We start from the raw sequence: 25,504 nt of genomic DNA on the forward strand, positions 1-25,504 counted from the left end.
GATAAAAGAATCAGTGTGCTTGAAAATACAAGGAGGAACACAGAATGGAGCACAGAGAGAAAAAGAGGTAAAAAACGTAGAACTCTTAAGAACTTTGGAAAATAGAATGAGAAATAAAGGAAATGATAGGAAAACAATATTCAAAAAGATAATGGCAGACAACAGTCCATAATTCTTTAAAGCATGAATTTTTTGAGTCTGGCATTAGAGTAAATCCTAAAATAATATATAAACTCACAAAGAATATTTTAATTTTAATTATGCTATAGCTTACTCATATTGGAAGGAGAAATTGAAAACATGACATATTTTTGTCAAACATATATTTTACAGTGACAATGTCTACAAACAGCTTTTCTGCCTCTCTAAATCCAAGGGGTAAACGGTTTTGCCCATTCAAGGCCAACACCCCTGTCTATGCTCTTTGTCTTAACTCCTTTTGCCTTGTTGTGGCCATAATTTTATTCTTTCACTTCTATTTTTGACATCTTCATTTCTCACTTTTTTCTTCAGCTTATATTCATCATTAACCCTTTTCCAACCTAAAATGTAACTTGTGCCTTCATCCTATTTGTATCTTTGACACACAGTATTTCTCTTCCATTCACATTAGAAATTTTATATAATTAGCAGTATTTTCTAATAGCAATATTTGTTTGACTATTGATCACTTTTTGACACAAAGCAGTCTGACTTCTGAAACTCCTCTGCTGCCAAAATTTATCTTTAAAAAAACAAAACAAAACAAAAACTACTTCCCTTCCTAAATCCACTGGATACTTTTTAGTCTTATTGCATGCTTTTTTTCCCCATGTGACCCAACCATTTGTGTCTATTCCCTTTCCGATGCTATACCTTTATGGGATTCAGACTGCCATTCTCTTGGTTCTACCTTTAACTCTCTGAAGCTATTCTCTCTAGGAATCCTAGAGCAGTTTATTTAATCTCTGCCTGTCCTCTGATATATTAGCTCAGGATTCTAACTACAGACCATTTACATCCTTAAGGCACTCCCTCTTCCAGGAATTTACCTACTCTCATTATTTTAACACGTATCATAGTTTTTCTTTACTTTTTAAATCTCTATCCATATCCTTTTTTTATCCTGGTAATATTTTGAATGTCTACTCTCTCCCCCAACATCAGATCTTGACATTATTACCCACCAAGATATTTGTTTCAGGCATCATCCTATATCCTCTACCCGCTTACAGCCAACATCTTAACCAACTTCTAGTAAGTCTATCTTTTAAATATTTCTCCAAAAGGTGCTTTCCTTTCTGTTTCCATGAGCTCTGAAATAAACCAGGCCCTAATTGTCTCTTAGTTGGAATATTAAAGTAGGCTTCCAAATGATCTACTACACTCCGAGTTTGAGATCCAGCATATACAGCATCACTGGTGCAAATTATCTACAAAGGATGAAATGTTACTTACTTTCGGCAGCTTAAAAACAGTTTCAGAGGCTCCCTATCAGCTATAGAATTAAATCCAAGCTCCCAGACTGATAGATTAGACACTTTAATCTGTCACCTATACAATTTCAGACTCATCTCGTACCACTCCCTTCCTTGATCTTTGTGTTCTAGCCTAGTAAAATGCTTACATGTCCGAATTCATATTATTTTAAACTTCAGTCTTTGATATTCTTCTGACTGAAATTCCGCTCCTTTTGCTGCTGCTCCTTTTCCTCCTCCTGTTCCTCTTCTCCTGGCTTGTATTTTTTAGACACTACTAATTATCACTCATACAATAGCTCAGACATTAACTCTTCTCAGATGCTTCCCCTGTTGGTAATGTATTTTCCTCTATCCATAAACCAAGGTGGTTTAAGAGCTTCTACTTCATCCATTATTGTATTTATGAGTACACAGGAATCTGTTTTTCATGCTTTTTTTTTCCTTCATGAGAACCTTTGTTTTGATTCATCTTTGTATCCCAGTCACCTAGCGCAGCACTTGACATGTAGTCAATGCTCAACAAGTATCCACTTAACTAACTCTCTGATTCCATAGACTTTTCTCTTAGCACTTATCACACTATGTACAGTCACTATTGGTTTGCGTTTTTGTTGTTTTCTCTCAGCTGAGCTCCCGTTTGCAGACATTGTATCTCTGTGCACATGTTTGTGCATCTGTGCTTTTCTCAATATGTGTTAAATAAATGACATAATGAACTAATGAGACCTGAGTATAAAAGTTTGTTATCCTTATTTCTTTCTCTGCTTTAGTATCTTTGTGCTCTTCTTCTCTCTGCAATGTGTTCTGATGTCGCATCTACCAGTAATATCTCTTTTTGTTCCAAAGTAATATTAATGGCTATTTACCTTTTTTATATGTGTCTCTTTTCTCTCATTGTCTTCCATCTCCTTAAACCAGATAGCACCGTAATAAAAATCCATGTTGTTACATACTTTTTAATTAACAAAACTGTTTATTAAATCATTTGTATCTGCTATTCAGTGTGTGTAAGCACAGTGTATACACAAAAATGTCCTCACTTAACATCATCAATAGGTTCTTGGAACTGTGGCGAAACGATGTATAATGCAGTCAGTTTTACCATAGGCTAATTGATATAAACCGATTTAAGTCCCTACATTATAACAAAATAATGTTGAACAAAATGATGTTATTCAAGGATCTGCTATATTATCTTCAATTTATTCATGTTTAATCTTTATAACAACCTCATTGGTAGGTGTTATTAAGCAAATTTTATAGATAAGGAAATTGTATCTGAAACCATCTCCCCCCGCAATTACATAAGGAGAAATCAGGATTTCAATGTAGATCTCTCTGACTCCAAAATTTATGTTTTTTTCCACTTAGCAACACTGCCTCTCCTCCATTGGCAAATCTCAGTTCCTATTTCTGACATGTTACAACAGACTGTGGACATGACATTTACTAACTACTTCAAAAAATGTCAAAAGCTTGTTGCTTTATTCAGTCCTCCATCCCCATGTTTGACTATGGCCATTGCTTTTCTCAAAAGAGCTCTATTCTTTTTACTTTCTCCTTTATTTTTTCTTTGGTAGTCTACCATTTACCTGAATCACCTTCCCTATAGTCTTAGCTGCTTTTTTCTCCCTTCATTTAAAAAATAATAATAGGAAATATTTTAAAGGAAATCACCAAGACTTCTACATCCAGTAGATAACCCCCGGGAAATTTCCCCAAAATTCAGGCCGTTATATACACTAAAATTCCACTAAAGACCATCTCACCATCTGATGCCATTCCCAGCTGTTATGCTATTTGAATAAGTTACATAATTAATTCAATGTATGATTTCTTGTTCATACATAGTTCATTTAAAAAATGGCAACATCAAAAGATAGATGCCATATTTGTTAACAGACTTTGTTCAGTACTCTGTGCATACAAATATTTGTAAGATCTTTTAGTAATGATGATGGTATATGATTGTTTACCTTGTAATAGCAGTGTATAATTTGTTAATTTTGTCTTTCAAATAAGCCAGCATCCATTAAAAATAGACTCTTCACATTTGGGACATTTGACTTGAGCAAAAATTTCACTCGATTGCTTATTCACATGATAGGCAGGCTTCAGCAACCTAAGTCAAGGAAAATGAACTTGTTTAAGATGATTTGAAATCGATTAATTTGGATTTAGTTTGCTTGAAGTTAACTGTGTGTTATGAATTTCTATATAGCCATTTCTTATAGTCAAGCTCTGTAAAATATTCTGAATGTCTACTTCTAATGCTCTGCTGTACCTCAAGCAAGACAATGCCATTGTAACTGCAGTGATCCAAAGATGGGGTTGATAATCGAGGGAAATGAACAAAAAAGCTGAACACAATAAAGACATACTGGTATCCTTTATGAAATGTGTTTATCAAGAGTTAACAGGATAATGATTTATTCATAGAGATAACAATTAGAATATTATTTAAGTTGTTAAATAGCCTGGAATACTTAGAATGAATCCACAGGGCACTGTGTTTTTCATACTCTTTAGCTATATCTTACCAGCCTATTAATTTGAGTTATTTCACAGCAGTATAGAATATGATTTTTTTCAGCATTTAAAAGCAACCTTTTGAATGAATATTCTTAATCTAATTTGCTTTTATTTTACTTTTTAATTTTTTCAGATATTAAAAGAGTAAAGGGTACATGTGCCATTTAAAATTAACTACTCACCAATATGTTAGCCTACTCTTCATTTTTTTTTAAGGAATTAAAATATTACAAATAATTACAATTCCCATTTCTATTCTCTACCTCTGCAGAGAAAATCAAAATCTGGATTTAGTCTGTATTCAGTACATGCAATAACTTGGATTCTCAGTTCCTAGATCTCCATATACCCAACCATCTTTTCTTCCATCTCACACTCACCACCCTCTCTTACAGTTTTATCCTACATCTTGTCATTTGCAATAATGGAGTCACTTCCTGATCTCCGTTTTAAGAATCCACTCTGACAATTAACACCTCTCTTTCCTATTTATTACACTAGTACCATCACTCCAACAATTATTTGACACTCTGTCATCATTACATTTATATATCTCACCTTCTTGTTGTTCCTTCCTTTCTTACAGAGCCTAGTTATATTTGATTAAAATAAGCAATCATTGAAATAACCTTCAAAATCTTGTTTCTATGACTTAAAAAGCCCTGTCATTGAAGTAAACTAGGGTCATAACAGGTGAATGTGGCTAAAGTAAAACACAGCTGTGCTAATTAAACTCATCATGGGTGGATCCTGGTTTGTTGGGCCATAAGGGTTATAGAATGTAAGATCTCTTTATGAGAAAAGAATACCAGATTAGGAATACAGAATGCCTATGATCATTTCAATGCTGCTTGACAGAGGATATGTTGTATTAGAAAAAGAAAATGGTCTTAATAAAATTTGGTTAAAATATCATACTTCGCAAACTCTATAAAAACATATGACCATGTGAAAACACTGTTAGGGTTACTCAAAGGATGAGGAGTTGGGGTCAGAGGTCCTCATATTTAAGCTTCATTGGCATTGCGGTGCATTTGCTGCTGAGTAGAACTTAAATTCTGTGACTGTTCTGTGAATATAAATCTCAAGTGACATTCAGCATTGCCAAGAAATTTCTAGACAATTCGGTTTTCTGACAATTGTTTCACATTTTCTCTCTTTAATCCTAATGCTGGTATCACCCTTATTTTAAGCTAATAATCTTTCCATATAATTCATAGAGAACATAGATGCAATCAAGTGGGAATTACCTCATTCTCTTACCAGCCTATTTGCATGACTTCACATACTCTGTCTTCCCCTCTGTTAACAATATAATAATAGTAGCTGCTCCAGCATAGTAATGCCTGTTACCCATGAACTTGCCAAGTGGATGCCATTCTCTCTTACACACTCAGGAGCTTTGCACCTATGAATCATTATTATTTCTCTCTACTTTAATAACATATGAACATTACAAATATTGCTCATCTTAGAAGCAAACACAAGATAAAGCAGAGCCCCGCATCCCAGTTCTGCCTTTCTAATCTTTATAGCAAATCTTATTCAAATAAATACTGTTTCCATGAATTCGCATTTCATTTTTTATTCAACCCATTTGAACAAGCATTTTATCGAAGTATCATATTCTAGATCCAAATTATTATTTTTTCATTAATTTAAAGATGTTTTTCTAGTTTTATTTAGTTTTTTAAAAATTGTATATACTTAAGGCATACATCATGATAATTTGATATACATATTGGAATGATTACTACAGGCAAGCCAATTAACATATCGTCTCCTCACATAGTTACCTTTTTCTGTGTGTGTGATAAGATATCTGAAATTTAGCCTCTTGCAAGTTTCCAGCATTTAGTATAATATTAGTAATTATAATCATCACGTTGTACATAAGATCTCTAAGCATTGGTTTTTTGTATAGTTTTGTTTGGTAATACATCTGATGGCATTTAGATATTATTTTTTGTACGTAATCTGTTTTTTCTTTCTGTGGACTTTAGAATTTTCTTTTCCTATTTCAGAGTTCTGAAAATTCACAATGCCATGTCTAGAGATGTGTATGCTTCTCTAATATATCCAGTTTAGCACTAATTAAGACTTTTCAATTTAATGACTCATGTTGTTTTTCAGTACTGGGAATTGTTCTTAATTTTTTTTCAAGTTTATTGCAGTATAAATACTACACCTTGCATAATTACTTTTTTTTCTTTTTTTGATGACTGTGCTTAAGGTCTACACTCTTATCAAATTTCAAATAAGCAACAGTATATTATTAACTGTAGTCATGAATTAGATCCTCAGAGCTCATTCATCCTATAACTGAAGGCTTATATCTTTGATCACTATCTCCCCCATTTTCACCAGCCCTCAGCCTTTGGTAACCACCATTCTACTCCCTGTTTCTATAGGGATAGTTTAGATTCCACATATAAGTGAGATTATACAGCATTTGTCTTTCTCTGCCTGGCTTATTTCACTTGGCATAATTTCCTCTAGGTTCATCCATCTTGTTGGAAATGGCAGCGTCTCCTTTCTCATGGCTGAAAATACACACACACACACACACACACGTGCGCGCACACACACATTTTCTTTATCCATTCATCTACTGACAGACACTTAGGCTGTTTACATATCTTGGCTAATATGAATAATGCTGCAATAAACATGGGAGGAAGTGCAGGTATCTCTTCAAGAAACTGATTTTGTTCCTCAAATATATACCCAGAAGTGGGATTGCTGGATCATATGACAGTTTTATTTTTAACTTTTTGAGGAATATCTGTACTATGTTTCATAATGGCTATACCAATTTACATTCCCACCAACTGTGCATAAGTGTTCCTTTTTCTCTACATCCTTGCTAGCATTTGCTATATCTTGTCTTTTTGATAAAAGCCATTCTAACCAGTGAGAGGTGATATCTCACAGTGTTTTTGATTTGCATTTCCTTGATAATTAGTGGTGTTGAGCAACTTTTCATGTACTTGTTGGTAATTTTTATGTCTTTAGGAAAATGTCTATTCAGATCTTTTGACCATTTTTTAATTGATTTTTACCTATGGAGTTGTATAAGTTTTTATGTATTTTGGATATGAACCCTTATCACATAGATGGTTGGCAAATATTTTCTTTCATTTTGTAGGTTGCTTTTTCAATTTATTGAGTTTTTTCTTTTTCTATGCAAAAGCTTTTTTAGTTTGATGTAGTCTAGCTTGTTCATTTTTGTGCTTTTGGTGTCATATGCGAAAAATAATTACTGAGACCAATGTCAAAGAGTTTTTTCCTGTTTTCTTGTATGAGTTTTACAGTTCTTGCATTTAAGTCTTTAATACATTTCAAGTTAATTTTTGTGCATGGTATAAGATAGGGGTCCAGTTTTATTCTTTTGCACATGGCTATCCAGTTTTCCCAACACTATTTATTGAAGAGACAATCCTTTTCCCATTTTATGTTGTTGGTGCCCTTGTCAAAGATTATATGTGTTGGCCACATATATTTGGGTTTATTTCTGTGCTCTTGATTCTGTTCCATTTGTCTGTGTTTGTTTTTAGGACAGTACCATACCAAGCTGTTTTGATTGCTATAGCTTTGCCATATAGTTTGAGATAAGGAAATGTAATACCTCCAGTTTTGTTCTTCTTTCTCAAGATTGCTTTGGCTACGTGGGATCTTTTATCATTCCATACAAATGTTAGACGGCTAAAGAAGTACAAATTAGTAGCTGATGGATGGTCACGGGGATGGGGAGCACAGCATAGGGAATGCAGTTAGCATTAATATGTTGGTTAGGAGGAGGGTCAGGGAAGGGAGGGTGCAATGGGAAGATTGTTTTATGAACTATATAGATGTCTAACCAATGTACTGTATACTTGAAACTAAATTTTAAAAATGAAAAAAAATGCCATTGGAATTTTGATAGAGCTTACATTGAGTATCTATAGATTACTTTAGGTAATATGGACATTTAAATATTATTAATTATTCCAATCCATGGTCACAGTATGTCTTCATTTATTTGTCTTCCTTTATTTCCTTATTCAATGTCTTATTGTTGTCAATATATAGATCTTTCACCTCCTTAGTTAATTTTATTCCTAAGTATTTTATTAGTTTCGATGCTATTGTAAATGGCATTGATTGTTTTCCTTATTTCTTTTGCAGATAGTTCATTGTTAATGTATAGAAATGCAGCTGATTTTTGTATATTGATTTTGTATCCTGAAACTTTATTGAATTCATTTATTAGTTCTGACAGTTTTTATGTGGAGTTTTTATGGTTTTCTATAAGTAAGGTCATGTCATCTGCAAACAGAAAGTTTTAATTATTTTTTTCCTGATTTGGATACCTTTTACTTCCTTTTCCTTACCTGAATGCTCTGGCTAATACTTCCAGTACTGTGTTGAATAGAAGTGGTAAGAATGGGCATCCTTGTCTTGTTCCTGATTTTAGAGGAAAAGCCTTCATTTTTTCAGCATTGAGTATGATGTTAAATATGGGCTTTATTATGTTGTGGTACATTCCCTTTATACCCACTTTGTTGAGAGTTTTTATCATAAATTGATGTTGAATTTTGTCAAATACTTTTTCTGCATCTCTTGAGATGATCATATAATTTTTATCCTTAATTCTATGAGATGATCTTATGATTTTAATGCTTAATTCTATTAGATAATCATATGATTTTTATCATTAATTCCATTAAAATGATATATCACATTTATTGATTTACATATTTGAAACATCCTAGCATCCCAAGGATAAATCTCACATGATCATGGTGTATGATCTTTTTTTTGTGCAGTTTAATTCTGACTGCTAGGAATTTGTTTTAAGATTTTTTTCATCTTGTTCATCAGGACTATTGGCCTATAATTTTCTGTTATTGTAGTGTATTTGTCTGGCTTTGGTATCACGGTAAGGCTGGCTTCAGAACATGAGTTTGGAAGTGTTCCTTCCTCTTCCGTTTTTTGAAAGAATTTGAAAGGATTGGTATTAATTCTTCTTTAAATGTTTGGTAGACTTCACTAGTAAAACCATCAGGTTGTGGACTTTTTTCAATTGGAAGTTTTTGATTGCTGATTCAATTTCCTTACTCATTGGTCTGTTCAGATTTTTCGTTTCTTCATTATTCAGTCTTGGTAGGTTGTATGTTTTTAGGAATGTATCAATTTCTTCGAAGTTATCCAGTTCGTTGGCATATAATTGTTCATATTAGCCTGTTTATTTTTATATTTATGGTATCAGTGTAATGTTGCCCATTTCATTTCTGATTTTATTTATTTGAGTCTATTCTCTTTTTTCTTAGTTACTATAGCTAAAGGTTTGCCAACTTTGCTTATCTTTTAAAAACTTCCTCTTTCTGTTGCTGGTATTTTCTATTGTTTTTGGTTTTTCACTTGTTTCTTCTCTGAATGTTGTTATTTCTTTTTTTCCCTAACTTTGGGCTTAGTTTGTTCTTATTTTTCTAATTCCTCGAGGTATAAAGTTAGGTGGTTAATGATATATCACATTTATTGATTTACATATTTGAAACATCCTAGCATCCCAAGGATAAATCTCGCATGATCATGGTGTATGATCTTTTTTTTGTGCAGTTTAATTCTGACTGCTAGGAATTTGTTTTAAGATTTTTTTCATCTTGTTCATCAGGACTATTGGCCTATAATTTTCTGTTATTGTAGTGTATTTGTCTGGCTTTGGTATCACGGTAAGGCTGGCTTCAGAACATGAGTTTGGAAGTGTTCCTTCCTCTTCCGTTTTTTGAAAGAATTTGAAAGGATTGGTATTAATTCTTCTTTAAATGTTTGGTAGACTTCACTAGTAAAACCATCAGGTTGTGGACTTTTTTCAATTGGAAGTTTTTGATTGCTGATTCAATTTCCTTACTCATTGGTCTGTTCAGATTTTTCGTTTCTTCATTATTCAGTCTTGGTAGGTTGTATGTTTTTAGGAATGTATCAATTTCTTCGAAGTTATCCAGTTTGTTGGCATATAATTGTTCATATTAGCCTGTTTATTTTTATATTTATGGTATCAGTGTAATGTTGCCCATTTCATTTCTGATTTTATTTATTTGAGTCTATTCTCTTTTTTCTTAGTTACTATAGCTAAAGGTTTGCCAACTTTGCTTATCTTTTAAAAACTTCCTCTTTCTGTTGTTGGTATTTTCTATTGTTTTTGGTTTTTCACTTGTTTCTTCTCTGAATGTTGTTATTTCTTTTTTTCCCTAACTTTGGGCTTAGTTTGTTCTTATTTTTCTAATTCCTCGAGGTATAAAGTTAGGTGGTTTATTTGAGATTTCTTTTTTGAAAGGGGTTAGTTTGGTTTTTTTGTTTGTTTTTAGCATAGAAGTGAACATGATTAATTCTGAACTGAATATTATAGGACTTTTCAAAGAAAAGATATCATCTGATTCGAGTCACCAAACTTATTTTCTGAATCTCTTAGCAAAAGCAATGAAATAATTGCAGTCCTAGTATGTCAAATGGGCACAAATACAGTGGTACTGGGAAATAAAAACTTTTTATTAGCAGATATTATTAATTTTCTACAAATCAGGCAAAGCTGTCAAAGATGGACACTAGAAATTTGGCAATTAGGTTCATCATATTTACAAAAAATAGAACATTAAATAATACCAAGTACTGCAGAAATATGAGAAGCAGAAACTCTCATGACTGGCTGGCAGTAAAGTTATACACAAAAACAAACCCATTTCAAATATTTCTAAATATCACGATGTTCAGGATGTGACTATCTCTTAATGATGTGAGTGTGAGTGACTTTTCTCCTAACACATATTTTATAAATTTCTGTAATGAAAGTATTATGCTGAAAATTTTTATTTATCAAAAAAGTTGTTTATCAATGTAAAATGCTAAATGGCCATGAGTAAAAAAACATTAGAAATATATTAATTACAATAACAATATTCAAGAGAACATTTCAATAGAGGATTGAGAGGAAAAGCAAATTATTAATAACGTGTGTCTTAGAAATTTAAGTAATTGAATGAAAACTTCTGTAGATAGAGTCCTCTAGGAAAAAGTGACTTCAGATTCCTGAGAGTGTCTCATTTTTTTCTTCCTGCTTGACTTTTCTTTCTTTTTTTTTTATTACAGACATTTATCATTTTAAACTTTCCTCTTAGAATTGCTGTTGCTGTATCTTATGTTTTATATTATGTTTCCATTTTCATTTGTTTCAAGATTTTTTTTTTTATTTCTCTTTGGGATTTCTTCTTTACCCATTGGTTGAGTTCTTGATTTTTGTGTTTTTTCTTCTCAGTGTCCTAGCTCCTACTTTTTATAAACCTATAGCTCCCATCAGTGAATTGGTTCTTTCACAATCAAGTACAATTCACACAAACCACTCCTATGATACAGTGAACCTTGCCTTAGCAAGCCCTCAGGTGGAATATCATAAGCCAGTTTCATGCTACTTCATCCCCACTCTTGCTTTGCTTTCAAGTTCCATTTCTATTCTACAGAGATGGTTACCTCATTTGTGAGTGTAGTTTTGTGTTTTTTTAAAAAAATTCCTTCTTATATTGTATGCTTCAGTAGTATGTATTTGGAACAAAGATGGTACCCAATCTAGACAGGAAGCATAACTTATTAATTTTCCATAGAGACTATTATTTCTCGGTGTCTTTGAGAATCTTATACTGATATTAACGTCTTACTTTTTCCCTCTGTTAACTCTTCCCTTAGCTATTGGTTTTCTTAGTGAGAGTTTTGTTTTAGTTATTGATTTTCTTTTGTTGTTTTCGTTCTCTTACATGGATTGGATTTTTTTCTTATGTTTGATTACTCTTAGTAGTAATATTATATAGGATTTGAAAGGATGGATTGGTATAGAAGGAAATGAATGCTCTGAAAGCTGAGCATCAAGGATCCCAAGGCTTTTCTTAGTGATATACTTATTTTTCTGAGATTGAGCACAGCCTGACAATTAGGGGTAGCCAATGGAACCAGAAAAATAAATTGAATTTTGGGAAATATTTCCTATCTTCAAGTTTTATTTAAGTATCTTGTTATTTTGTACTTTTGGCAACAAAAAAGGAACAACCTTTTTACTATTATTAAATGTATTTGCTTCAATATGTATGCTTTTGGAATAATCATATCAATATTTTTAATTTATTTTTCAGTGTAAGGAAAAAATCAGTGCTTGACTCTGAAATTCAATCTTTGAGGAAACTGAAGTCAAAAAATGATGACTATCTTAAACAACTATACAAGGAATCCTATAACATTGGTGCTATTTTCCACATAACCAAATTTAAAACAGAAGAATTAGAAGAGAAAATAGCAGAAGTGAGAAGAAAATTCAGGGTTTGTATCTCTGTGTTCTTCTTAGTTATTAAAAACAATAATAATCCTGAATCTTATCGATTTAATATTGATAATTAGATTTCAATTTAAGCTATACTAGTCTTTTAAAAACATCACTGCTTCTGATAAATCAGAAGAAAATCACTTCTTTTCGGAAGCCCAGCCTGACTAGAAGAGGAACAGGGCTCAGTGTAGCTAATCAATACGGTGTCTACTTTTTGTTATTATCGACATTAAATTATCTGGATCACCAGAATAGTTGTGTTTGGTTCAACCCCATCCTACATTTGGTAGAAAGAAAAGATGCTGGGAAGTGCCGTGTACCCTTACCAGTGTAAGAAAAGGGAGTACCTACATCAGGCCTGCAAATTATTGGATTTCAGAGCACCAAGCAAAGTTAGTAGACCACAGTATGTAGAAACAACTGCTCATAGGCCTCAACGCCATTTCTAAATGAGAGATATAATGAATGGCCACTCCTGCCATTTTGCGTAGAGACTAGCAAAATCCACTGTTTTACCACACATAGGGACCACTTTAACAGGCTACTTCTGTCCATCACATATCACACCCACACTTCTTTCATCTTTGGTATTTTCTTATTAAAGACTTATGATCATACAATTATTTGTAAAATAGGAATCTGTATTCTATGTCCAAACCCTGTAATAGCACTATTTTTAGTGAAGACTTTGTGCTAGCTAAACTTAGGACACGCAGATTGTCTGCCTGTACATGTTTCTGTATTGAGGGATTGGGGCGTTGTTCCCATGTGGAGTCCAACTGTTGAACTTACTTGATGTATCATGCCTATGTCTCTTCTCAGGGTTATTCAGTGGATTTGTCGTATCTTATATGTTCCAATATCAGTATGATAAAAATTATGTATAGTAAAAATTAACCTCAAAATTATTTTAAAATCGTAAGGCATGTGACTACATATATACTCTAGCATATATAATAATACTGTTTATGTCGTTTATAATTTTCTTGAAATTTTCATTAATATGTGTTTCTCTCTAGCCATCAAATAATATGTTTTTAAGAATATCAATGAGGACATCACCCACTGATTTGGCCCTTAACAGCATATTTTAATTTTTTTTCAATTAACAATAAACCCTTGGTATCATTTACGTATTTTCCCATAGCTGTCATACCGTAGTTTAATTCTTCAGACATACTGCTTCACTAACCTGTTACTTATTAAGAAAGCTGTTGCATTAAATAGTTTACTTTTTTCTAAAATTTCCTGATGCCGTAAAATACAATTTGTATGTTAAGTGCAAATTTGATGTGGCTCCACTGTACTTTCTTTGCCAACCCAAAGCAAAGTGTCCCCTGGCTTTATTCAAGCAAAATTGAGGAAATTATCCATTAGGTCCTTTCCCTACCCCATGATAGCTGAGCAATAACTAGAAAGAAGCAACAGAAAGAAATTACTTCACATAGGAAATATTCCCCATTGCTATTCTCTGGGCTGAATATATAAGGCATTAAATTTCTGTGATGTACATGTGCATCTGTATCAGAGTGGTAATGAATTAAAAATAAATTTCTAGGTAGTCCTTAGATAGTTCAAGTTTGTAGTAATTCAAGTTTGTAGTTTTCATCTTTCATTGAATAATTAACCAAAAAATCAGTATAATTTTTCAAGTCAGGGCATCACGTTTTTCTGGCAGGCAACTTCATGTATATTTTAAATCTGGGTCTGAAATTAGTCCTTAATCCATATCTTCTAGAAATTAATTACCACAATACCACCTCTGAACTAGGTATGAGCAATAATATTTTTAAGCCTTAGAGGGAAAATTTCTGAATTAGGTTCTCTCAAATTAATGCATCTGTAAAATGCCCAATAAAATGCCTTAGGCAGTCATAGACTAGGAGAAACTCTGAAAATCAAGATATCTAGCAGTTTCTGGAATTTTCCAGCTGTTACAAATGATTTATCCCAATTCTTAAATAACTTCAATCCCAATAACTGAACTATTCAGAAAAGACATGATTAGTCAAATCCCAGGATAAAATTAGCCAATAAATGTGTAATATATATTCAATTATATTATTGATGGAATAAACAGAAAATCATACAGTGTGCTATGAAGATTATGATATCGTAACTAAAATATCTTGAAAGCTTTTATCGGATATTAAATACTATTAAACACTTCAATAGAAGACTTCTCTGCAAGCTGTAGGAATCCAGAGGATTTTTTGCTTGAACATATTGGAATTTTGGTGGAAAAGCAGACATCAAGCCACGCTGGTTCCAGATCAAAATAACAGTACTAAAGTTAAGTGGAAATTTAAAAAAATACATAAATTTTGAGACTTATTCCTTGAATATGTGTTATTTAGAAATTTTTTGCTTATATTATTGATTTCTAGTTTAATTCCATTGTCATCTGACAGCAGACATTGTATGATTTTCTAGTCTTTTAAATTTGTTTAAGTATTTAAGGGTCATTTTTAATGCTAGAAAAAGAATATATTATGTCCTTAGAATGTAGGTACTCAATAAATGTTTATGGAAAGGACGAACACATAGCGGGAAAATTTAAATGCACACATTTCTTAGTAATAGAATAGTATATAAATATATGAGTACAGAATATGTTATAAATTGATTCAATTTTTAATTTAAAAAGTTAATGGGACTTCTGATTTTTTTTTTTTTTAACCAGCTGAGAAAAATCTTACTAGGCTGACTTTACCAAAGATAACAACTTTAATCCCCGGACCTAAAAAGGAATATACTGTAAAGTCATAATGCATATCTCTGAGTTTAGGTTATTTTAGTTTTAGTTTTGTAATTGTAAAGTGTTTCAGCAAAATACATATAAAACCCTCATAAAGAAAAAAAGAGAGAGATAAAATAGTATCCTGTGTTTATTTTCAGATAGAGCCAGGTTAGGCTGCCACCTCACTTTCTGTTAGGGTCCGGGCCACCAAAAAGTGCCAGAGCTGCCCTGCCTCATTAATTCAGTCCAGCACACAGTTATTTGCACAAATTCCAAATTTTGTTTTATGATTTTTAACTCTTAATTTTAAAATCTCTTTCTCTTCCTGGCCTCAGACCTTAAAAAATAATATGAGTTATCTGACATCTTTTTTAGTGTCTCTTCTGTCACTGGAACACAAACTGATGCTGCGTTCTTAATTCTGATCTTAATTTATTTATATTTAGTGCTCCCCGGCTCTTTCTTTTTGAATGTGGCTTCCTGGACAGAACACTGTTCCATATTTTGCTTTTCAGCTGCCCTTTGTCCTAGAAGTCTCTTCCAGTACAATAGCTCTCTGCTGCCACCTTCTGGTTTTTGGCTGCAAAAGCCAGGCAGCGGGTCAAAGGTGACTATTTTTAGTGTTGGTTCTTCCCAGTGTCTGAGATGCTGTCGACCTCTTTCCCCCGGCTACTTTCAAGCTCTTCAAAGTGGTCTTTTATTTCTCTTCTCCAAAACTAGGTTTGAGTAGTTGTGACAGAGACTTTATGCCTCCAAAGCTAAATTATTTACTATCTAGCCATTTACAAAGAAAGATTGTTGATCCCTGCTCCAAACAATATAGGAATAGCAAATGTAGGGAGCAGCCAAAGCCTTCAGGGATGAGGAAAAGTACTCAAAGAAGAAACAAACGTGAAGAGGCTGCCCTCCTCCAAAGTGGAGTAAGGCCTTATTGGAGAGGGTGCGGCTGTGTCTCAGTGGTTGGTCCATAAGCAGCCACCTGCCAGATGCCAGAGAAACCAGATGGAGATTGAATAACGTTTGAATGAAGTTTCTGAGTAGGGCACATGGCTGGAGTGCAGGCTCCATTGGTTTTCCACAAGCCAGTTTTGCAGGAGGAAGGAGAAAACAACTGGAATAGGGACAAGGATGTGAAAACCCCTTATTACAGCCATGTAGGCCCTTCCACTGCCCTCTTTGATGAAGCCTAACTTTACTCCAGCTGGCAAAAGAAGACTTTACAAGATCCAGCTCCAGTATCTCAAATTAGAGTTAAAAGAGTAGTTTAGAACTAAGAGAAAATAATTAGATAATTGGCACATATTTATAGTCCACATGCAAATTTTTGTAATTTAATTGGTTGCTATATGTAATGGAGCATCATGTACTGCATTTTGAACAACTTTTGAGTCTCCTTTAATCTTAAAAAGTCCTCTACATTGTTAAAAAAAAAATCGTCTTTTGTTATATTGACATTTTTTAGAATCTAGGCCAATTACTTTGCAGAATTTCTCTCAATATGGATTTACCTTTTTGTTTACTCATGATTTGATTCAGGTTAAACACTTTTGGCAGGAATAGTACATAGTTATAAAATCATGTCAATGAAATATACCACAAAGTACATGTATAAGTTTGTCTTATTACAAGTGATAGTAAGTTTGATGATTTGGTTAAAATATGGCCAACAGATTATCCATTTCCTTGTGGTAATAAGTACTCAATTGATATTTTAAGAATATGCAACTGTCTTTGTTTCTAAGAAAATTTTACTCAGTGCACTTAACATCAGTTGATAATTCTTGGTTGAATCTCTTAGTGTAACAGTTATGAAATGGTGAGTTTTCTGGGCTTTCATTCCTTTTATAATAAATTGGCAATTTGAAGAACTGCAAAGTCTGGTACAAATTGAGCTGCAGGTCATATTCTCAAAAAAGGCAGTCTACTTTCAATTCCTATTCAGGTACTTATCTCCTTGCCTTTCCTAATACTTCACCCATTTCCCTACATCTCAGGGAAAGCATCATATGGGCCTTGTTTTACTATCCATCTTCAAGATGCTGTTTATTAATGAGAATTTGTGTGATTATGATATTTTAACAGATCCTGAGTTTCTCATCATAAAGAGATTTTTTGAAACATATTTTTTAAAGAAACTGAAACTTTTGTAGTTTAATTCCCCACCCTAGGGACAAAGCAATTTGTTTGTTATTCATTAATGCATTTATTCAATAAATTGTTTATTCAACAAATATTATATGTGGGATACAGTACTGGAAGCTGGGGTTAGAGGAGGGAGCTTACTTCAAAGTGCTATAGAGTGTGCCCAAGCGGCGGTAGCATGTAGTCCTGGATACTGATATTTATTGAATATTAGTCATGTGACAAATCCCATGACTTCTATGAGTTCAGTTTTCTCATCTTTGAAAATGGAGAATTATAGCTATGGCACTAAATGGATGATTAACTTAAATATGTGTGAGTGCGTGCCCACACACACATGCACACAAGCAGCCTTCACTTTGCACAGCACCAAGTTAACTAAGACTTGAGCGTATCTGCACTATGTCCCCATTTTGCATGATCCCAATATAATTGAGTTTTAGTACACATGGCACCCTGCAAGATGAGGGATGACTCTGTGTGTGTGTGTGTGTGTGTGTGTGTGTGTGTGTGTGTGTGTAAAACAGTCTGGAAAATTGCCTGAGATGTAGCAAATTCTCAAAAGTAGTACCTATATTATTAAACCAGGAAATGTTTTTACCACCTACTGTGGCTCTTTATCATTCTCCAGCCTCTCATTTTGAGCTTTTTCAATGATAGTGAAATCAGTATTTTACTAAGAAGACTGTGTTCTAGTTACCTATGTTAAGTGTGCAGTAATATGTACCTGTTTAATCCTGGTACTGTTCTCAGCAGCTATATGATTGATATTGCACATTAAAAGGAAGCATCACTCCGGTGCTCAGAACTTTCCCAGCAGATTCCATTTCATACCTGGCTGTGGCATCACTGGCAGATTGGAGCCTCTCTAACACAAAGTCTCCATTCCATTCCCCAACCTGTGTGTTCTAGGTGGCTGAGTTACAAAATTCACTAGCCCAGTTGCCGGGAAAGCCTCATGGAAAGGGAAGCTTTGCAAGGACAGAGGCACATGAGTCAGAAGGCTCACACTAAACATTCCCCTCACATTGGAGGATACTAGGTATCTGAGGAATCTGAGATGCTAAATCAATCAGATAAAGTCCCTGGGCTCTCAGATTGTGTGGATTAGCATCTTGATTCCAACATGTGCTAACTTTTTGTGTACTGGCAATTTATGTAATCTCTCTCTTATTTTTCCCATTTGCAAAAGGGGATAATAATAGCTATTTTATCAATTTCATTATAAAGTTAAAACAAGATAATTGTAATAGTAGGTATGTAATATGTTTTACCCACAATTATTAGTAGCACTAATGGTAGTTTTATTGTTGAGGGGACTCATGACATTTCCATTTCTTGGTCGACATAGTTTCCCAGATTCTCCTTCAGGGATCAGTGAAGTCACTTTCCTCAAAGTCATTCCCCTTCCTGGGACAGCTCACATTCAATGACTGATAAATATAGGAGTATAGCCTTGCCACCTTGGTCTGATTTGAGGCAAAGCAAAGGTCCATTCTTGATCCAGGACCCCCATGGAGTTGACTGAGTTTATTTATGGGACTGTATTGCAGCTCAGCCTATGTTCCTGCTTTCTTCCTCTCCTATCCTCTTCCTTTCTTCCTGTCCCATTCCCTCTCCCACACAGCAGGAGTTGATTCCAAGTACACTTCTTAATAAGGATACTACACACCAAGCCCCACCTCCGAGTCACCTTTAATAGCGTATACCACCTGAGACAAGATTGTGGGACAAATAAATCCCCTCACTCAGATATTGCACTTCAAGGCCTAAGATCTGTGAACGTTAAAGCTTACCTTATATCAGTCTTTGACATGTTCTAGGGTATTTTGAAGTTCATAGTAGCTCAGTAGTTCTCCTAGCAACTGGTCAGCTTCCAGGCACTTTGACAGTGCTCAGGTGGACCAATCATACTTCTAGGAAGGGGATAGATAGTACCAAAGGAAGGCCTTAAGCATCTGGCCAGAAATACTCTCTGTGGCCCTGTGTCTGGTATAAGTGTGAAACTGGCAGCCTGGCCAGTAACAAGTACCTTCCCTTCTGGTGATCAGTCATTTGACCTTGGTCTCTGAGTCACAGAGGTTTGGAGCTATGGTAAAAAACAGAGCTTGGAAGAGTTCTGTAAGGTTTTAAGAGTGAAACTCCAGACATTTTTCCTGTGAAGAGTGTGTATTTGTCCATTGGTAACAGAACTGGTAACAGATTGAGTTGGTTTTGTACAGAGAGACAGATTTCAGAATTTCTAAGGACTCTTTCCCTTCTTTTAAAAGAAATTTAATTGTTTTACTCTTGCAGCTTCAGGCTCCTAATCCATTTTATTATAATTGCTCTTATGCTGCCTACAGTTTTTATTAGCCTTGCATCTACATATTCTTTTATATAATATTAATATCTTTAAGTTCAAGAACTTAAATTCACTTAAACAACAAATTACTCTCTTATTGGTTGACAATTAAAAAAAAACTTCAAAGGATGAATGAATTTTAAGGAAAAACAAACTAAGCAATCTATATTGCAGTCAAAGTGACCATTCTAAAACACACACCTTGCTTAACATCCTTCACTAATTTTCTTGCTGTGCCTTAAAGATCCTACATAATCTGGTACAACTCATCTCCTCAATACACACACACACACACACACACACACACACACACTTTTTGAGTTAGTTTCAGACAAAGGTCAAATGTAGCACTCTTTTGAAATATGATATTTTTTCTCCAGTCTATAAAGGTACTTTTAATTTGGTTCTCTTTTGATTAAATATTTTAAAAATTGGTAAAACCACTATATCTGTTGTCATGTTAGAAGAGACAACTAATTTTATTTAAAATATCAAAATGTATCATTGTATAAATTGGCTTTCTACTGTGGCTCTTTATCATTCTCCAGCCTCTCATTTTGAGCTTTTTCAATGATAGTGAAATCAGTATTTTACTAAGAAGACTGTGTTCTAGTTACCTATGTTAAGTGTACAGTAATATGTACCTGTTTAATCCTGGTACTGTTCTCAGCAGCTCTATGATTGATATTGCACATTAAAAGGAAGCATCACTCCGGTGCTCAGAACTTTCCCAGCAGATTCCATTTCATAGCTGGCTGTGGCATCACTGGCAGATTGGAGCCTCTCTAACACAAAGTCTCCATTCCATTCCCCAACCTGTGTGTTCTAGGTGGCTGAGTTACAAAATTCACTAGCCCAGTTGCCGGGAAAGCCTCATGGAAAGGGAAGCTTTGCAAGGACAGAGGCACATGAGTCAGAAGGCTCACACTAAACATTCCCCTCGCATTGGAGGATACTAGGTATCTGAGGAATCTGAGATGCTAAATCGATCAGATAAAGTCCCTGGGCTCTCAGATTGTGTGGATTAGCATCTTGATTCCAACATGTGCTAACTTTTTGTGTACTGGCAATTTATGTAATCTCTCTCTTATTTTTCCCATTTGCAAAAGGGGATAATAATAGCTATTTTATCAATTTCATTATAAAGTTAAAACAAGATAATTGTAATAGTAGGTATGTAATATGTTTTACCCACAATTATTAGTAGCACTAATGGTAGTTTTATTGTTGAGGGGACTCATGACATTTCCATTTCTTGGTCGACATAGTTTCCCAGATTCTCCTTCAGGGATCAGTGAAGTCACTTTCCTCAAGGTCATTCCCCTTCCTGGGACAGCTCACATTCAATGACTGATAAATATAGGAGTATAGCCTTGCCACCTTGGTCTGATTTGAGGCAAAGCAAAGGTCCATTCTTGATCCAGGACCCCCATGGAGTTGACTGAGTTTATTTATGGGACTGTATTGCAGCTCAGCCTATGTTCCTGCTTTCTTCCTCTCCTATCCTCTTCCTTTCTTCCTGTCCCATTCCCTCTCCCACACAGCAGGAGTTGATTCCAAGTACACTTCTTAATAAGGATACTACACACCAAGCCCCACCTCCGAGTCACCTTTAATAGCGTATACCACCTGAGACAAGATTGTGGGACAAATAAATCCCCTCACTCAGATATTGCACTTCAAGGCCTAAGATCTGTGAACGTTAAAGCTTACCTTATATCAGTCTTTGACATGTTCTAGGGTATTTTGAAGTTCATAGTAGCTCAGTAGTTCTCCTAGCAACTGGTCAGCTTCCAGGCACTTTGACAGTGCTCAGGTGGACCAATCATACTTCTAGGAAGGGGATAGATAGTACCAAAGGAAGGCCTTAAGCATCTGGCCAGAAATACTCTCTGTGGCCCTGTGTCTGGTATAAGTGTGAAACTGGCAGCCTGGCCAGTAACAAGTACCTTCCCTTCTGGTGATCAGTCATTTGACCTTGGTCTCTGAGTCACAGAGGTTTGGAGCTATGGTAAAAAACAGAGCTTGGAAGAGTTCTGTAAGGTTTTAAGAGTGAAACTCCAGACATTTTTCCTGTGAAGAGTGTGTATTTGTCCATTGGTAACAGAACTGGTAACAGATTGAGTTGGTTTTGTACAGAGAGACAGATTTCAGAATTTCTAAGGACTCTTTCCCTTCTTTTAAAAGAAATTTAATTGTTTTACTCTTGCAGCTTCAGGCTCCTAATCCATTTTATTATAATTGCTCTTATGCTGCCTACAGTTTTTATTAGCCTTGCATCTACATATTCTTTTATATAATATTAATATCTTTAAGTTCAAGAACTTAAATTCACTTAAACAACAAATTACTCTCTTATTGGTTGACAATTAAAAAAAAACTTCAAAGGATGAATGAATTTTAAGGAAAAACAAACTAAGCAATCTATATTGCAGTCAAAGTGACCATTCTAAAACACACACCTTGCTTAACATCCTTCACTAATTTTCTTGCTGTGCCTTAAAGATCCTACATAATCTGGTACAACTCATCTCCTCAATACACACACACACACACACACACACACACACTTTTTGAGTTAGTTTCAGACAAAGGTCAAATGTAGCACTCTTTTGAAATATGATATTTTTTCTCCAGTCTATAAAGGTACTTTTAATTTGGTTCTCTTTTGATTAAATATTTTAAAAATTGGTAAAACCACTATATCTGTTGTCATGTTAGAAGAGACAACTAATTTTATTTAAAATATCAAAATGTATCATTGTATAAATTGGCTTTAGACATAGGTACATTCATAGGGGAAGTGATATATTAAAATTATTGCTTTCCCTGTCACATTTCTTTTTCATTCTTTAGAGTTATTTTTTTTTTTACTTTAGGAGAGCATAATTTTAATGGGTTGCTATACCAAGAAAAGCAAGAGTTGTAGAGGAGGCACATAGAGTCGTTTCTTTATATTGTCCCTGTAGACCCTGTGGTATAATGAGGGCTTCTGTAATGAAGGAGGGATATTAGAGACATTTTGGAACTTCCACTGTACCTCTCTGCAAAGCTAACATCTCTTTTGAATATAGAGGAAAACCTAAGTCCAGTCCAACACCTCCCTCAAATAAGGGTTTCCAAGGTGTAATTCTAAAGCAGAAAGAACTTTTTTTGAGTTATTTCCAAATCTGGTTGTGGATAATGTGTGATACAACTGTGAAGAGTTTAAGCACTCTTTATCCAAGTAACAGAAAGAAGATTTTTCCAAATATTTTTTGCCCACTAACTTTTAAGGAATAATTTTTAAAAAAGAATGACAAAAGGAAAAAAAAAAAAAGGAATTATTCTAGCCAAATGGAGAATCTGATCACATTTTGCAAACTTCAAACTTTAATTGTATCTAGTTCATTTTCAAAGTTGAATCTGCTCATTCTTGAAAGTAATATTAAAAACAAATTGATAGTTTTTAAAAAGAGGAATTGAAGACTGTCTAGTTTTCCCCTTTTTGATTACTTTGATATTTTACTTCAAGGTTATAAAGTATGAAGTGAATTGAACTGGAAATCTGTGCTCTTATTTCGTAGCCTTATATCATTTACTAACTACATCAAATAATAGCAGGCTTGTTTTTATAATATCCGATTGGTAATGAGTATTTTACATTTTATTACATGTAACATAAGTTTTCTGATATTCTAAAAATAAAACCTACTTTTTAAAAAATTTGATAATTTATAGGGTAGAGAAGAGTTCTTGAAAAGACAAACTCGAGGTGAAGTGGCTAATGGAATGTTGATTCAGGTAATCCTAATTTGCTTTTAATATTTTATTCTTCCTTTAATTTGCATCTTACTTAGCATTTTAAATTTGTCTGTAATGAAGCATCTTTTTCCTACCTGGTTTGCAAGCCAGCAGTTTTCTTTCCTTAGCTGATGGCAGTTGCCCTCCATGTATGACTCACAGTGTCTAATCATGCATAAAGAAACTGACCTCTCATACACATATCTCATTTTGTGGCTTAATGGGAATTTCTGCCAGCCTAGTAAAAGGGCAGTGGGATCTTATTCCTAAGTGTCTCTTAGTTTGCTTGCTGATGATATGTTTTTTTACTTTTAGTGTCTTTCAATTGAATATCTTTATTTAACACTGAAAAAAATATGGTGATTTTTCTGTATTAAAAAAATTGAAACTAAAGCATTATAGCTAGTAAAATAAATTTTAATTTTTTTATCTTTATCTATACCACCTGCAAATCCTTTGGAAACCAGGTGGGCTATTTTGATCCCTAGCATCTTTCTAGAATGCCTCCCCTTCAAAAATACATAAATATTTGAAATTATTATTATAAGAAAATGTATATAGGAGGCAAAACAATCCAAAACAGTGTTATTATTAAATATTATTTGAGATTATCTGCACCTCTGGTCCTCTTTGAAACAGACAGAGTTCTGCAAATGCCAGATTTCCTAATTGATTTATATATATATTCAATAATTCTGTACTCTTTGAGACCTTTGTTTAATATTTTGTTATTAATTTCTTGGTCATTGGTTTTATTTGGTCTTAGATGTCAAGATTTACATGTATTTCAATATTTGTTGTTAGTGTGTTCTCTAACCTTATCTTCCACTACTTACTTAAGAATGTTTGATTTTTATTGTCTATTAATTTTTTCTCTCATCATTTTTATAAATAATGTCTATGCAATCTTTAAATACGCAGTATTCATACCTATTGCTTTTTATGGTGACATTTATTTTTTTGATTTTCAAATAACAGCAAATATTACTGCTTGGCACAAGATACTCAATAAATGACTAGGTAATTAATAGCCGAATGAATTTTTTTAAATCTTTATTGGCAGAAAAGACTGTATAGTGTTCAAGAAGAACTGACACTTGAGAAGCAAGACCTTTTGAAAAAGAAAGCAATATATTCCCAAATACTGGCAGAAATAGAGGCACCTTTGCTTCAAATGGAAGAAGATGCAGAAAGAATGAAAACCGTCCACGAAGAACATTCTGACGTACGCATTTATAATTAATCCAGAAACTATTTTGCAGGAATATTTAGGTTGATAACTCATATATATAATTTTACTTTACTACTTGGAAAATTATAATTTCACATAGGAAGACATAAAATTATGGATGGAATAAGTAACTATTTCATTGACCACACAAATAATTTACAGTGGAATTAGATAGCAAGACTATCAATGCTATTACCTGGAACCCTATACTCTATCTTGTAGTGTACTTAGCAAAAGTGGTTTTCAAATGGATGAGTAGTGATTTATTTGGTATGATTGCCCACTATGATAAATTTTATTCGAAGTCTTCACTGCTCGTTAATAAAACGCTGAAGTTATAGTTACTCAAATATAAAATATAATGCATCTTGACATTTTCAATGTAAAGTTTTGATTCATGTAGAAAACAGCTAGGATAAAAAATAAAGCAAATGTCGATAAAATATTTTCAGAAAAACAAGTTCATGGCAGTAACTGATATTACTAGCCCTTCCCAAAGATAAATTTAGTAGAAAAATATGTATACATCATGTCATTAGTCTTTTGGAGAAGTAGAGGGTGTGGTAAGAGTTATATATTCTTGTCTTTAGCTGCAGGGAGTACATACATATTATTCATTTGGGTCATTTTGACAACAGGATGTTTTTTTTTTTTTCATTGCAAATTATGATGTAACTTTATATTCTTAGTCTTTAATAATTTTCAAAGTTTCTTTATTTAAAAACATGTGATTTTAAAGTGTTCCTATTATGAAAGTTTATTTTGATCTTCAGAGCTTCCCTATGAAATAGGCAAGTGAGAGTTTATCTGTACCATAGACTTGAGAAAACTTGAGACTTAATGGATGAAGCAATGTGTACAAGGCCATAAAGCATGGAAACAACAAATTATGAGTATATTACTCTACTTAAGTCTTCTAACTGCT

The 25,504-nt window shown here is 33.7% G+C and overlaps 1 protein-coding gene across 1 annotated transcript in view; it reads left to right on the forward strand.

Moving 5' to 3' along the window:
• Nucleotides 1-25,504, forward strand: part of CCDC178 (coiled-coil domain containing 178) — a 359,971-nt gene that overhangs the window by 99,104 nt on the left and 235,363 nt on the right. The window contains exons 12-14 of the mRNA XM_011362530.2: nt 12,152-12,335; nt 23,286-23,348; nt 24,412-24,573. Coding sequence (XP_011360832.1) covers nt 12,152-12,335; nt 23,286-23,348; nt 24,412-24,573 — 409 coding nt within the window. The remainder of the gene's footprint in view (nt 1-12,151; nt 12,336-23,285; nt 23,349-24,411; nt 24,574-25,504) is intronic.

Source organism: Pteropus vampyrus, unplaced genomic scaffold, assembly GCF_000151845.1.
Source record: "Pteropus vampyrus isolate Shadow unplaced genomic scaffold, Pvam_2.0 Scaffold3, whole genome shotgun sequence".
Classification (NCBI taxonomy): domain Eukaryota; kingdom Metazoa; phylum Chordata; class Mammalia; order Chiroptera; family Pteropodidae; genus Pteropus; species Pteropus vampyrus.